The 14,787-nt window shown below is 47.2% G+C and overlaps 1 protein-coding gene across 1 annotated transcript in view; it reads left to right on the top strand.

The window, feature by feature from the left end:
* CRACDL (CRACD like) overlaps positions 1–9,729 on the top strand; it is a 76,982-nt gene extending 67,253 nt beyond the window's left edge. Inside the window, exons 8-10 of the mRNA XM_024242468.3 lie at positions 6,011–6,198; positions 7,287–7,431; positions 8,905–9,729. Coding sequence (XP_024098236.2) covers positions 6,011–6,198; positions 7,287–7,431; positions 8,905–9,044 — 473 coding nt within the window. The 3' untranslated portion in view covers positions 9,045–9,729. The remainder of the gene's footprint in view (positions 1–6,010; positions 6,199–7,286; positions 7,432–8,904) is intronic.
* Positions 9,730–14,787: the final 5,058 nt, after the last annotated feature.

Below are 14,787 nucleotides of genomic sequence, written 5' to 3'. Positions count from 1 at the left end.
AACCGTCACCTATCAGAAAGTCAAAATGAAGTGATGAGATGAATCTGTCCCACGTAGGTGTAGTTGAACATCTCTAGAAATGGTTTAACATTGAGGATTTTTGAAATGGTTCATTTTAGATCTTCCCGAATACAAATAGCTCAGTAATAATGCCAAATGTGGGTCTGAAAACTTTGTGGTCCTCTCCTACAGGAGAGTTCTGTATGTGAGGGGGTATTTTAAGAGTGATTCCTGGGAATGCAGATGAAAACGGCTCTCATCTCGGGCAGTGTGTCCTGCATCCAGGATGGTCAGGCTCGCCGTAACACACAGCGTGTGCATGGAGGAGAGAGTGCCACTGTGGATAGTGGGACTGCGGTGCACACTGGTGTGGCTTGGGCCAGGCTCCTCCATGATGCAGCACCAGCAGGGCAGCCCCGATCAGACCCACTGGCTCTCATACGCTGTGGCAGACATGACCAGGATGAGGCGCCTGCCCTTACAGGGCTTGCAGGCAGACTGGCACATACAGCATTGAGATGGTCTGCTAGAACCCGTGGACGATGTTCTCAGGGAGCCAAGAGTCAGCCTGGCTGCCTGGCCCTGCAAGAGGCTGGGCTACAACCCAGTGCTTGCTGTGGTTTTCTTATCGCAACAGCCATGAGGGCTCGTTGTCATGGCAGAATGGCTGTCTGGTCTCCATCAGCTCCAGGGTAAGGTTTGACCAAAATTCTCCACCCCTCCTCCAGCGGGAACAATGATAACAACACTAGCAACAACCACATAACAACAGCAGCAATTGTGGCAGCAGCTAACACCACTAAGGGCTTTCCCTGGATTCTCTCACAGAATCTTCACAACCACACTGGGAAGTGTAGACAGTGGATATTTCACCGGGTCTTCACAATCACACCAAGAGGGACAGTGGATATTTCACTTATCTTCACACCCACACTGAGAGGTATAGACAGTGGATATTTCACTTCACAACCACACTGGGAGGCATAGGTCGTGGATTATGTCATGGAATCTTCACACCACACTGGCAAGTATAGATAGTGGGTTATGTCAAGAAATCTTCATAACCACAGCAGGAGGTGTAGACAGTGGGTTATCTCATGGAATCGTTACAGTCAGACTGGGAGGTGTAGAGACTTCTGTTTCTTCATTTTACACTGAAATCGAGTCTCAGGGAGGTCCTGGAAGTTGCCCAAGAGCACTAGCCTGAGGCCCTAAACTAGCTCTGCAGGCCCCAGGGCCACATCATTAGCAGTTCCGTTGCCCTGGCCCCAGGGAGGAAGCATTCTTCATTAGCACAGCCCATTGAGCCCAACCCCAAGAACAGGAGCCCTCAGAAGTTAGTGCTGGAGCAATGTCCTTTTCAGAATCAATCCTGGACTGCAGGGCCATGTTAAGGAGAAGGAGGACTCTGGAGCAAGCTTACCACCTGCTCCTTTGAAGGAATCCTATCCTTAAATGACAACATATTTTCTCTGATCAAAAGTTGTTTTCCTATGAGTTAAACTAGGGGAGCTTTGTGGCTGTCCTGGCTTCCTGTACCCCATGTACTGTGCCTTCAGAGGTGTCATGCTGCATCTGCTCTGCAGCAAACCAAACTTGCTACCTTTCCTCCCAGGGCAGCTGCACGGGGAATCAGCCTCTTCCACAATCCGCAAAGGTGATCACACAGATACAGACCCGGAATTGCTGGTCCCTGGTCTGTGAGAAATGCTCCTGGGCTGTTTGTTGCAAACCCAGGCACACTTGACAGCTTAAACTCTTTGCCAGTTGGAGAGGAGAAATTGAGATGTCAGAGTCTTTAGCCAAATCCCTGGGAGATTAAGGTTGTCTGTGTATGGAGGCAGGAAGAGGTAAACAAAGGAGTGTTTTCAACCGATTTATCTGAACTGAGGCCACATCTACATTATCCTGGGATTAATGACATTTTGAACATGTTTAATCTCAAGCTATTTTATGATGCAGTCTTGACCCTGAATGTTCATGCTTGAGTGGTCACGTTGTAAGGTCTTTGGCCTCTGAAGCCTGCCTTACCCTGCACATCGCCAGGGGCTTTAGCTCCTTCTCCTGCCCACCCCAGGTGGAGTATGGCATAGATCCCAGAGCTCCTACACTCCCAGTGTGGGTGCCAAGCACGGAAGGTGAGCATACAGTTCAGAGAGGCCTCCTAGGCCCCTGCCACAGAGCAGAGTGGCTCATCACACAGCTGCTCTGCCTGTGCTCACTGGGGACAAAGGCGCAGCTTCTCTGAGGCTCAGCACTGTGGAAGGTGATGCTCAGCCCATCATCCCTTTCTCAGCTTACCTGCTGAGAGGCTCCAGGTGGAATCTCAGGCATCTGTGAACTACATTAGGGAGCTGGAGTGGATTCTCTCCCTTTTTCCTGGTGTCTAGACCCCCATTTGCCATTCCTCCACTCCTCTGCCCATGAGGGTGGCCCTGGACAGTGCCTGTAACAGGGTCTGGAGATTACAAGGGCCCTCTTGCATTCCTGACAAGGAAAAAGGTGAGAAAGAAGAGAATACAGAATAAAAGGAGAAGCCAGCAGTTGCAGGGAAAGAGGCAGGAACCAGAAAGGAGAGAAATGGTGGTGTGGTCATAAGCTGGCCCACTGCTTGGTGACGCTGCTATTGCAGGTTGCCTTATCCCACAGCAGCATGGCCTGGCCCAGCCAGGGCACCCACCCACTCCTGTGGGTCTGCATGTGAACACAGACACACACTTAAAACACACAGTGCAGCTGGAAGCATTCCTACCCCACAGACAGGCAGCAGCAGGTGACCCTTCTGCGCTTGGGATGGAATTCTGCCAGCATGCTCTTGATGTAAGGAAAGGAAAATTTACCTCTTGCCAAGCTCAGCATTTAGAACTGTATCTGGTACATAGTCTGTGGCGTGTGTTTGTTCGGTAGATAAGAAATGCTTATGACCAAAGGCATACTTCAGTTGGGTAGATGGTCAGCTAGCAAACATGTCTAGTACCAAACATAGTGAGGCAGGTGTCTCGAGAGGTTACAGAGGACTTAGGAGAGAGACTGACCAGAACAGACTTCATGGAGGAGGTAGTGTCTGGGGACCCTGGTGAACCAGTGGGGAGGATTCTAGAACAAGATATCCAAGCCCTTGTCACCTCTCTTGAGCTGTGGCCACAGCCTCCCTCCTAGCTTCCCAGCCTCTCTTCCCTCTGCAGTCAGACTGATTCTCCACACAACCTTCAGGGTGAGCCCATGGTTTAAAACCCCCACAGTGTCCCCATTATGGACAGAAAAAGAAAAAAGACAGAAAAGACCCTTCCTTGGGGCTGGTTTACACAACTCCTCCACCTGCCCCCAATCCCAGCCTGGAAGATTGTTCTCCAGATCCCAACCCAGAAGGCACCCCTACTCCCACTTACCAGTGTTAGGCCCTGTGTCCGCATAGCCCTTTGTAAATTTTAGCATTTTCCAGTTTCTACCACAGTTACTTGTTTGTGTCTTGTCTCCCCAACTAGACTTTGAGCTTTTTGAAGGAACGATTTGTTGTTTATTTTCCCACCTCAAATATAAGGTAGTCCTTGCTCATAGCAAACACTGAATGAATGGGAAGAAGAAAGAAAGGTGAAACAGGAGAATAGAAATGCTGGGCTCTGGCTAGGAATAGAAAGTAGGGCTGGATTGTTACACTAGGAAGTATTAGTAATTTCATCAATTCTGCCTGTTGGATCAGGAGTAGAAGAGAGAACACTGGGAGGAAGCGATGACAGCTGAGGGTCAGGAGCAAGCAGGAGTTCCAGGTTAGGAAAAAAAGTCAGACAAGGACCTGGAGAAGGGCCTCAGAGGCTGGAGGGATGCCCCAGGAGGACAGGCTCCCCCAGAGAGGATGTGCAGCCACGTCAGAGCTGCAGGGGTGAAGCAGGTTGAGGACCAGGCTTGACCTTGGGATTTGGGGTTGGGTGGTTGGGAGGATGGAAGGAGTGGTGTCAACTCATGGCTGGTTCAGCAAGTGGCTGACGAGACGTAGGCAGAGGCCATTTGAGCTAAGGGTAGAGGAGGAGGGAGAACTGGGCCTTCAGGGAACAGTGAGGCTCCGTGGAGACTTCTTTCAAGCTATGGAAGACCCAAGCATTCTGCAAAGCTGCAGGGAAGAAGTCAGTGGGAGAGACTGAAGAGTCAGAAAAGGGGTAGGATGAGTCCAAGAGGTGGAGCAGGATTCCCAGGGGGCCAATCAGGTGGAGGCCCCAGGGGGCAGCCAGAAAAAGGAGTGGGAGCTGTCCCCGGCTGCCAGGGCCAGGGCAGGTCCTGGATGTATGAGGCTGAAGGCTCTTCTCACCCCCAGCAAGAGACTGTAGCTTGCAAAGCAGTGGCCACCCCGCTTGCACCTCCTTGTTGACCAGGGCACTAAGGGAAAAGAATTCCAGCCTGAACTGGAAGCAGAAACAAAGGCAAAGTTAGTAATATCCTCTGCACACCAGAGCAAGGGGTGGAATACATCAGGCCACAGAGAACAATGACTAACTCCTCCTGGACATCTGCGTGTGTTGCTGTGAAACAGTGCTGTTGTCACCCGGCTGACTCAGGCACACTGTGTAGAAGGGAACCGAGGAGAGGTGCCAGGTGGTTGGAGATCAGTTTCAGCCTTTGTTTTATCCCGTGGCAGGCAAACATCCAGAAGCAGGCTCATGGGGAACCTTGGGTTCTATGCTTTTGATGTACCTGTAAGGAGCCACTTATTGGCCAGGGGAGGTGGCTCACGCCTGTAATTCCAGCACTTTGGGAAGCTGAGGCAGGCGGATTGTTTGAGCTCAGGAGTTTGAGACCAGCCTGGGCAACATGGCGAGACCCCATCTCTACAAAAAATTCACTGGGCGTGATGGTGCATGACTGTAATCCCAGCTGCTCAGGAGGCCAAGGTGGGAGGATCACTTGAGCCTGGTAGGCGGAGGTTGCAGTGAGCCTTGATTGCACCACTGTACTTCAGCCTAGGTGTCAGAGTGAGACCCTGTCTCAAAAAAAAAAAAAAGAAAAGCCACTTATTTAATCCACAGATTTCTTTTTTCTATTGATGAAGGTAATAAATTCTTATCGTAGAAAATATGAAAATACAGAAGAGTTGAAATGTAAGAGGAGGGGAATGACCCACAATTTCACCACCCAAAGACAAGCACAATAAATATGAAAGGAGATTCAACAAAACATATGGTGTCTTTTTTTTTTTTTTTTTTGAGACGGAGTCTCACTCTTGTCCAGGCTGGAGTGCAATGGCGTGATCTCGGCTCACTGCAGCCTCCACCTCCCAAGTTCAAGCGATTGTCCTGCCACAGTCTCCCAAGTAGGTGGGACTACAGGCATGCGCCACCACGCCCGGCTAATTTTTGTATTTTTAGTAGAGACAGGGTTTTGCCATGTTGACCAAGTTGGTCTCGAACTCCTGACCTCAGGTGATCCACCCGCCCCCCCCCCCCCTTGGCCTTCCAGAGTGTTGGGATTACAGGCATGTGCCACCGCACCTGGCCAACTCTATATGGTTTCAAAGGCACTATTTCTTTTCTTTCTAGAACATTAAGGAAAGCAACTGTGACCAGTTTTTGGTGTCACTCTCTCCAGAAAGGGAAGGTTATGCTCACAGTTTTTAGAAGACAAGAGATTAATCGTGTGTCTACAGCATTTGAGCAGGAATCAGCATTTGGACCAGTACATACTGGTCCAAAATGACAGGATTATATTAAAGAAATTTTATCTATTTGTGTGCTTATTTTTATCTCCTTCCAGAAAGGATTCCTAGGAGGAAGTTGGCTTTAAAGTACACACCGACCCTATAGAAGCAGTTGCATTTAATTTTGGGGGGCTCAGACTAGAGGAGCATAATCTCTCTGATGCATCTTTAATAAGAAAACAAAGCCCCTAAAGAAAGTAATCCTCTCCCAGACCCCCTGCAACCCTGAACCAAAGCAGTAGTGTTCTCTGTGCGGGAGACACAAAGGGTGAAACCGAAGAGGGAATAGGACTGTTTCTATAATCTTGTGCCTTTACCCAACAGAAAAGAGTCTGCCGCCTGCAGCAACAGGGCCTGGAGCTGATGGGCAGCCTGCGCCACCCTGGATCACCGTCACTAGGCAGAAGCGGAGAGGGACCTTGGACCAGCCACCCAACCAGGAAGACAAGCCTGGGGCACGGACCCTGAAGTCTGAACCAGGAAAGCAAGCCAAGGTGCCCGAGAGAGCCCAGGTGCTTAGAGCAAATACTTCCGTTCTGTGGGTGCAGGAGGGAGCAGCCAGCTGGGACTGGGGGGAGGACCCCGTAAGGACCACATGTCCTGCATGGGCGTCACAGGGACCGTCACCTGTGATGGTTGTGGATGTGTGGTCAAGGGCCAATGAAGCAAACTAAATGACTTGCCAAATCATAACCTCCGTGGTGGAGCATTCTGCCTGCCTTTGCATATGCTGAGCTGTTGGGGATGCAGAGAAGCACGTGAATCACTTAGGCAGTGCAGACAGCTCTCTACTCCCTGCCACCTTGGCAACGCAGCAGCTCAGCATCTAGAAAAATGGAAGGAGGTTAAAATAACTTCTGAGTTAGACACACAGCAATGATGTCAACAGCTCCATCCCAGCTTATCATGCTGTGAGGAGCGAGCCCTGCTCTTTGCTGCTCCACCAGCCACATGCTGGAGCTCCTCATTCCTCACCTGGGGCTGCAGGGCTGGAACCTGCGGTTCCATTTTGTACTCTGAACTGAAGGCAGCTTTCACCAACCCAAACAACTATGCCTAGAATCAGGCCGAGACTCGCAATTTTTGTATCCCCCCAATAGCACCATGATGAATCTGTGTGTTTCAGCCATGTGGGGAAGAGAGCCTGAGCCTGCAGTAGGACCTGCTTCCCCTCGTTTTAACCAGAACCTCAACTATACCCAGACTTGAAGACCCTCATGCAGGCATGGGGAATTTAGAAAACAAATAATAACCAGCTTGGGACATCTATAACTATACCAACTGTCATAAAAATCACAAAATGATTTCTAAACAAATCTTGACTTTCAAATGGAATCCCTGCCATCTGGCACTGAGGCCAGGTGTGGGGACAGGAAGGAAGCCATGATGCACGTGTGTGCCAGGATAAGGCCGCATACTGGTCTGAGCACCAGCATCTGACCACTTGGTGTTAGTGAGCTGACACCAGCGCGCCCTCCCGAGAAAGTGCCAGCAGCGCAGGCATCTTGGACGAGCAGCTTTGCAGCTCCTTCACTTTGGTTGTGTTTGCCCCTGTCTGAACCACTGGTAACTTGGCAGCATGTGTCTTATGTCCCAACAGGAGCCTGTGAAGCAAGCTGACTTTGTCCGCAGCAAGTCTTTCCTGATAACCCCTGTGAAGCCTGCTGTGGACCGGAAGCAGGGGGCAAAGCTCAACCTCAAGCAGGGGCTGCAAAGAGGAATCTCATTGTCCCATCAGAACTTGGGTATGAAATCTGCAAACATTACCACATACTTTGAAATCATTTTCCTGGGTCCTTCCTGCAGTTTGAGTTTTGATTTGGTTTGGTTTTTGCAAATTACTTGCAACATTGAGTTTTCTACACAGCTCTTACAGAGATATAATTTACGTGTCATAAAACTCCTCATCCATTTTAGTGTACAGTTCATTAAGTATAAGGTTGACCCTTAAACAACACGGGTTTGAACTGCACAAGTCTACTTAAATGCTGACTTTTTTCCAACCAAACCCAGATGGAAAATTACCTGTATCCTATCCTCAGGAAGTGAAACCTGAGAAAACAGAGGGCCATCTTTTTTTATGTGCGGGTTCCACGGGGCTGACTGCAGTACTTGAGTATTCACAGATTTTGGTATATGCAGGTGGGAGAGGTCCTAGAACCAACCCCCTGCATACACCAGGGGACAACTGTATATTGACAGTGAGCATGTATGTATTTACAGAGTTGCACAACTATGATGAAAATCTAATTTTACAGTATTTCCCTCACACTAAAGAGAAACCTCATGCCCATTTACAGTCACTTCCCACTCCCACTCCTAGCTCTAGGCAACCACTAATCTACTCTGTCTCTATAGATTTGCCTTTTGGGGACATTTCTAATGAATAGAATCCTAACGTATGTGCCCTTTTATATCTGGCGTCTTTCACTGAGCATAGTGTCTTCAAGATATGCCCTGTTGTTGCATGTATCAGTATTTAAAAATTTTTAGGCCGGACGCCATGGCTTATGCGTGTAATCCCAGCACTTCGGGAGGCCAAGTTGGGCAGATCACCTGAGGTCAGGAGTTCGAGACCAGCCTGGCCAACATGGCAAAACCCCATCTCTACTAAAAATACAAAAATTAGACAGGCATGGTGGCACATGTCTGTAATCCCAGCTATTCGGGAGGCTGAGGCAGGAGAATCGCTTGAACCCGGGAGGCAGAGATTGCAGGGAGCTGAGATTGTACCACTGCACTCCAGCCTGGGCAACACAGTGAGACTTCTGTCTCAAAAAAAAAAAAAAAAAAAAAAAAAAAAAATATATATATATATATATATATATATATATAAATTTTTATATGTTTTTAATTATGGTAAAGGCACATAACAGAATTTACCATCTTAGCCATTTTTAAGTGCACAGTTCAGTTCAGTAGTTTTAAGTAGAGGGACATTGCTGCAGCCCATCTGTAGAGCTCCTGCCATTTTATTTCCAAAGTCTCTCTCACCTCATTGCATTGCCAGAATTGTTTGAGCTTGCTCGTAAGTCTTTTTATCACATAAATGACATATTCTAGGCCCAAATCTTCCTTACATGTTGACATATTATTGAATTTTATGTTCGAGAACACAGTTAAGACCTCGATGTCTAGTTTGAGAAACACAAGAGGCTTAAGGGAAAATTCAAAGTCACTGCTCATGTTTCTGTTGTTTTTGTCTCCCTTCCAAGCAGCTCAGTCTGCAATGATGATGGAGAAGGAATTGCATCAGTTGAAGAGAGCCAGTTATGCCAGTACAGATCAGCCATCCTGGATGGAACTTGCCAGAAAGAAATCTCAAGCTTGGAGTGACATGCCCCAGATTATAAAATAGGTGAGCAGCGTGCTGATAAAGCATGTTCACTACCCTGAGAAGCCACTTAGTTAAAAACTGCCAGTATATCGTGGCAAACAAACTGTGAAACTTAAAGACTGATTTTATCTCAAGTTATGACGAACTTGGGGAAGAGGAAGGAACCAGGCAAAACAAAGAGGATAAACACACAGCCATACTCCTGGGCCAGAGGGCCCAGAAACAAGAACAACACTGAAAAAGTCCAGGAACCAGTTCCTGTGCCCAAAGGTACGAATGTGTCTTTTAGAATTCCCTTGATAAAGAAGCCTCAGACAAGGAAGAAAATAGAAATGAAATTGGACACATAAATAGGACACCCGGCAAAGGCCAGAAGAGAAGCCCTTCTAGGAGAAGGGACATCTGTGCTTCCAGCTGAGATCAGCCCATGTCTCTGGTCGCTGTCTTGCCTGTGGATCCTGTCTTCTTTCATGTTTACTACGAGGCATGACATTCATGGCAAAACAGGGATGCCGTTTCCAAGAGCAGCTATAAAACAATCTGTTTTCCTAACGACAGCCACTCTGAGAAGGAGATGAAGGAACATGGCAGGGTTCATCAATTCATAGACTGTTTCCAAAAATAATTTTTAAACTTTTCCACTAGGCATCTGTGTCTTTAACCACTGCACAATGCATTGCCTGTTTAATAAAAGGTTTCAAACATGCCTCTGTGCTAAGTGTAAATGTTATTTCTACTCAGATTTAGAGAACATCCTCCAGTGCTGAGTTAAATGCAATGAATAGGGTTTTGCTTCATACATGCCTCATTTAAAATTCTGAATTGGGTTAATTGTGGAATTTGAGTTTTTGAGGGTTTTTTTTCCCCCAGTGAGAATTTTGGAAGACAGACGGTAATGTAGGGTTTTAACTCTTTTCATCTATTTAGTACGACATACTAAATATATAAAATTTCCTTAGAAGTTATCATTCTTTAGCATCTAATCAATTGAACCTGCATATTTCTGTTGAAAGCTGGGTTGCCAGTGCATCAGCCAGTATGACCCATGAATGTGGAATGTGGAATGTGGAAAACCAGCAGAAGGAAAACATATTTGAAATCTCAGAATTGTCTTGGTTACATAATGCCTCTTTACTGTTTAAAACAGTTCCAATTTGTTCCTTTGAACAAGGTAATCTCCATGGGAGTACGTATAGCTGGGGCATTTAGCCATCAGAATCAGTACAACTTCATGATATACTATAATTTGATTTTATATACCCTAGGGCCTTGCTACTTTTATTGTATTTTCCATCTTCATGAATATTATTTTTCTAGCTGTTAGTACTACACAAATTGATTGAGCCTACCTTCACTGAGAAAGTGCTGGGTCAGTTTTTTTCCCAACCGAATTGATTTACTAATTGCATTCTCTTAGAGAATGTCAATACTGAATTCCATGGTGAATATGCTCTAACACAAGAACTCCATCCATCTAGCCTTGCTTCCAAAGCCGAGGCATCTGTGAATTGTTGAAACTGGCAAAAATTATGTTGGCTATTATTACCCCCAAACCATCATTTCTCCTCAGCAGATGACCAGATGAACCGTTTTGAGGCAGCAGATTTCACTGCAAGATCAAAAGTATTTGGTTTGGTTTTGTTCAAGCAGATGCTGATATTCTCTGTGTATTTGAGGACTTGGTTTAATTCTCTCTGACGCCTGGTGAGTTAGAAGGGTGCCATTTTTAGGACACTGGGAGAATTCACTAGGGTGTGGCCCTGCAGTTGCCACTTTCAGCATGGAGATGGTGACCCTTCTGTCGTAACCAGCTGAGACGTTGGCCGAAATTTGGGGATGTCGGAAGTCCAGAGTGGCAGCAGAGATGGTAAAAGCCTGCAAGGAATTACCAGCCCTGGTTTTCCTAAGAAGAAAGACGGGGGAACAATTACTGAGCCAGCCACTGCTCTGTATTTCATATGTAATTTAGAATCCTCTGCACAGTCCTTTGAGGGTAAGTACTTATGTCCACTTTGCAGGTGAGGAAACTGAGGCACATTGAGGTTAAGATCCCACAGCAGGTAATGCACCTGGAAAGTAACTCCAAGGCCCATGCTTTTAAACACTTACCTTCGAGTAACATTCCCATTTTTATATTTTATTTATTTTATTTTATTGGCAGGGTCTCGCTCTGCCCCCAGACTGGAGTGCAGTGGAGCAATCTCAGCTCACTGCAGCCTTGAGCTCCTGGGCTCAAGCAATCCTCCCACCTCAGCCTTCCAAGTAGCTGAGACAACAGATGTGCACCACCACACCTGGCTAATCTTCTATTTTTTTTTTTCTTTTTTTTGTAGAGATGGGGTCTCACTATGTTGCCTAGGCTAGTCTTGAACTCCTGGGCTCAAGCAATCCTCCTGCCTCAACCTCCCAGAGTCTGGGATTACAGGCATGAGCCACTCCACCCAGCCAACATCCCCATTTTTGAAAAGCATTGGTGCAGCGAATCACTTGAGGTTAGGAGTTTGAGACCAGCCTGGCCAACATGGTGAAACCCCATCTCTACTAAAAATACAAAAAAATTAGCTGGGTATGGTGGCAGGTGCCTGTAATCCCAGCTACTCAGGAGGCTGAAGCAGGAGAATTGCTTGAACTCGGGAGGCGGAGGTTGCAGTGAGCTGAGATCACACCACTGCACTCCAGCCTGAGCGACAGAGTAACACTCCATCTCAGAAAAAAAAAATTTAAAAATAAAAAGCACTGGTGCAGTGGTGAATCTGTGGTCTCCAAGACAACCCAGACATGAGAGCACTGAACTTGACCTTGGGGGTTCTTATGTCCTAGGGACACCTCATCCTTTAATTCCTTAGACAGACTGGAAAAAGGGAGGGTGAGGCATTTATAATTTTAAATCGTGAGCACCTGCCTCAACTATGTGGTATTTTCATTCATTCCTTCACCTCATTCAGGTGACGCTGTAGTGCCTGCATTCTATGAGGGCCTAGGGACAGCTGATGAACAAACAAGTAACCGGCTAACCTTGTGCCACACCTGTCTTATTTGGGTATGGGGGGGGGACAATAAATAAATATAAAACATACCACAAAACCCCAAGTAAAAATAGTAACAAGTTCAATGACAAGTCTAAAACAGAAGGTCTTGATCATGGTTGAAGGAGTACGTGAGATTGGGTGGTTAGTGAAAGGTTTGCTTGAAGTGATCTAATTATAAAAATGATCATGGTATCCTAGTCTAAGGTAATGCTAGAGGTGGAGAGAAGTAGATGGATTCAAACCACAATTTAAAGGTAGCGTCAGGCCGGGTGCGGTGGCTCATGCCTGTAATCCCAACACTTTGGGAGGCTGAGGCGGGTGGATCACCTGAGGTCAGGAGTTCCAGACCAGCCTGGCCAACATGGTAAAACCCTGCCTCTACTAAAAATACAAAAAAAAAATAGGCAGGTGTGATGATGCATGCCTGTAATCCCAGCTACTAGGAAGGCTGAGGCAGGAGAATCATTTGAACCTGGGAGGCAGAGGTTGCAGTGAGCTAAGATCACACCACTGCACTCCAGCCTGGGCAACAGAATGAGACTCCATCTCAAAAATAATAAAGTTAGCATCAAATCCAACATGCAGGTGGGTTTGATATGGTTGGTATGAGAAGGAAAGGGTGGAGGTAGAGATGACACCCAGATTTTTGGTTGGAGCTTCTAGGTGAGTCGTGGTAACACAGAAATGGGCGTGGAGGGTGAGATTCACAGAAAGGAGTTCAGTTTGGACATCTTAAATCTGAGATTCCCATTAGACATCTAAGTGGAAATATCAGGTTATACAATTGCAGGTCATCAGCATTTGGATAGAATGGGAATTCAGGGGTCTAGACAAGGGAGAACAGGGTGGGAGGACTGATCCTAGGACATTCCTGCACTAGGGATCTAGAGTTGTTAAAAGGGTCTGTGAAGGAAGAGGGAAAGCAAGAGCGAGGCAAGAAAAAGTGTTGGAAAGAAGAGGGAAGAATCAGCAGTGTCAAGAGGGACCTGCTGAGAGTGGGATCTGCTGAGTGGGATCCGCTGAGAGTGGGATCTGCTGAGAGTGGGATCCGCTGAGATTGGGACCCGCTGAGAGTGGGATCTGCTGAGAGTGGCATCTGCTCAGAGTGGCATCTGCTGAGAGTGGGATCTGCTGCTAAGAGTGGGATCTGCTGCTGAGAGTGGGATCTGCTGCTGAGAGTGGGATCTGCTGCTGAGAGTGGGATCTGCTGCTGAGAGTGGGATCTGCTGAGAGATCCAACCAGATGAGAACAAGAGCGGCCATTGGCTTGGGAACACAAAAGCCATAGGTGGCTTGACAAGGGCGCTTTCTGTGGAAAAGTGGGGGTGGAGGCACAGGTAGAGTAGATCAAAGCTGGCCAGCCTGTAGCTACATCAGCTATAACCAACTTCCAAGAAATTTTACTCATACATGAATAGGAGCAGAAGAAATGGCAGTAGCTGGGGGCAAGAGAAGATTTTCCTATTCATTTGATACAAGAGCAGGTTTACATGTGGATAGGAATAGACTTGTAGGAGAGAAGGGAAAATTGCTGAAGCAGGTCTTTCTGAAGCACACCTCGCCGTCCAGAGATTCAGACAAGGATGAAGCACCCACACCTGCAGGCTGCTTTTGTTGTTCCTGGAAATAGGAGCCCCACGTTTTGATCCAGCTGATAAGGGGGAGCCACTGTAACGATGACATGGTCATGTGCTTGCCCAGGCTAGATGTGGACACTGGCCCATTTTCCTTACCCTGGCTTGAGTGTTAGTGCAGAGCTTTGTTATTCATGGAGAAGGGTGTGTGACGTTATTTGGGTGTACAGCGCTCTGACAGCCCATATATATGATTGATACCCCAGGAGTCTCCTTTCCCCTGAAGAGCAAGGTAACATCAACTTGCATGCCAGCAGATTCTATGCTTGGGAAATCCAAAGCTTTCCCACTGGTTCCTGGGTCTTCTGTTTCTACTGTCTACTTTGCACTTGGAACTTGTGCATTCTTGGAAGTTTTGATCTCTTTCCCCAGAACTTGGCCCCTTCAGCAGTCTGCAGAATAACTCCATGTGTATCTGCATTCTGTGTCTTGGTCAAACCCGTTAAATAATTGGGACTAGGTTCACAAGGAGGGGACGCATCCTGAGGGACATGGCCCTCCCTAGCTTCCTAGTCCCACAGCTCCCCCTGCCTAGCAGGACAAATTTCCCTTGTTTGTCTTAGGCACATCAGGCCTGCCTTGGGCTCTCCCTCATACATCACTCCAAGCTGCTTAACAGAGAATGTCTTCAGAACAAATAGAGTCATCCCACTGAGGAGAATGTGATGAGTAAAATGTTCTCCACCTCATTCAAGGCCATGCTTTGATGAGTGCTTAAAACCACCAGCAACAGGATCTATGGTTCTTGTGATTCCATTCATCCTGAGTTGCCACGCTTCTCAAAAAAAAATCCATCTTATAGGACTGACAATGCAAATGGCCCTGAAGAGAGTCCTCCTCCATACTCCATCCAGGTTTGGATAAGCCTGTCCCTGAGACCATCACCATTTCTGACTTGGGTGAGGCTGCCCACATGAGGACAACCCAGACTTCTTTGTGCACACTTCAGAGGGGGTACTCGTCTATTTCATAGGCAGAGAGTCATTGAGAAGAAGAAAAAACAGGGAGCAAATAGAGGTACCCCTGACATTTTAAGAAAAATGCAGCCAGTGAGGTGGGCTCTAGATTTGCATCACTGTTAAATGGAAAACTGAGGAAAAA

Source organism: Pongo abelii, chromosome 12 (assembly GCF_028885655.2).
Source record: "Pongo abelii isolate AG06213 chromosome 12, NHGRI_mPonAbe1-v2.0_pri, whole genome shotgun sequence".
NCBI lineage: Eukaryota > Metazoa > Chordata > Mammalia > Primates > Hominidae > Pongo > Pongo abelii.
Note: the sequence above shows the minus strand (reverse complement) of the source record. Positions and strands in the feature narration are given on the sequence as shown.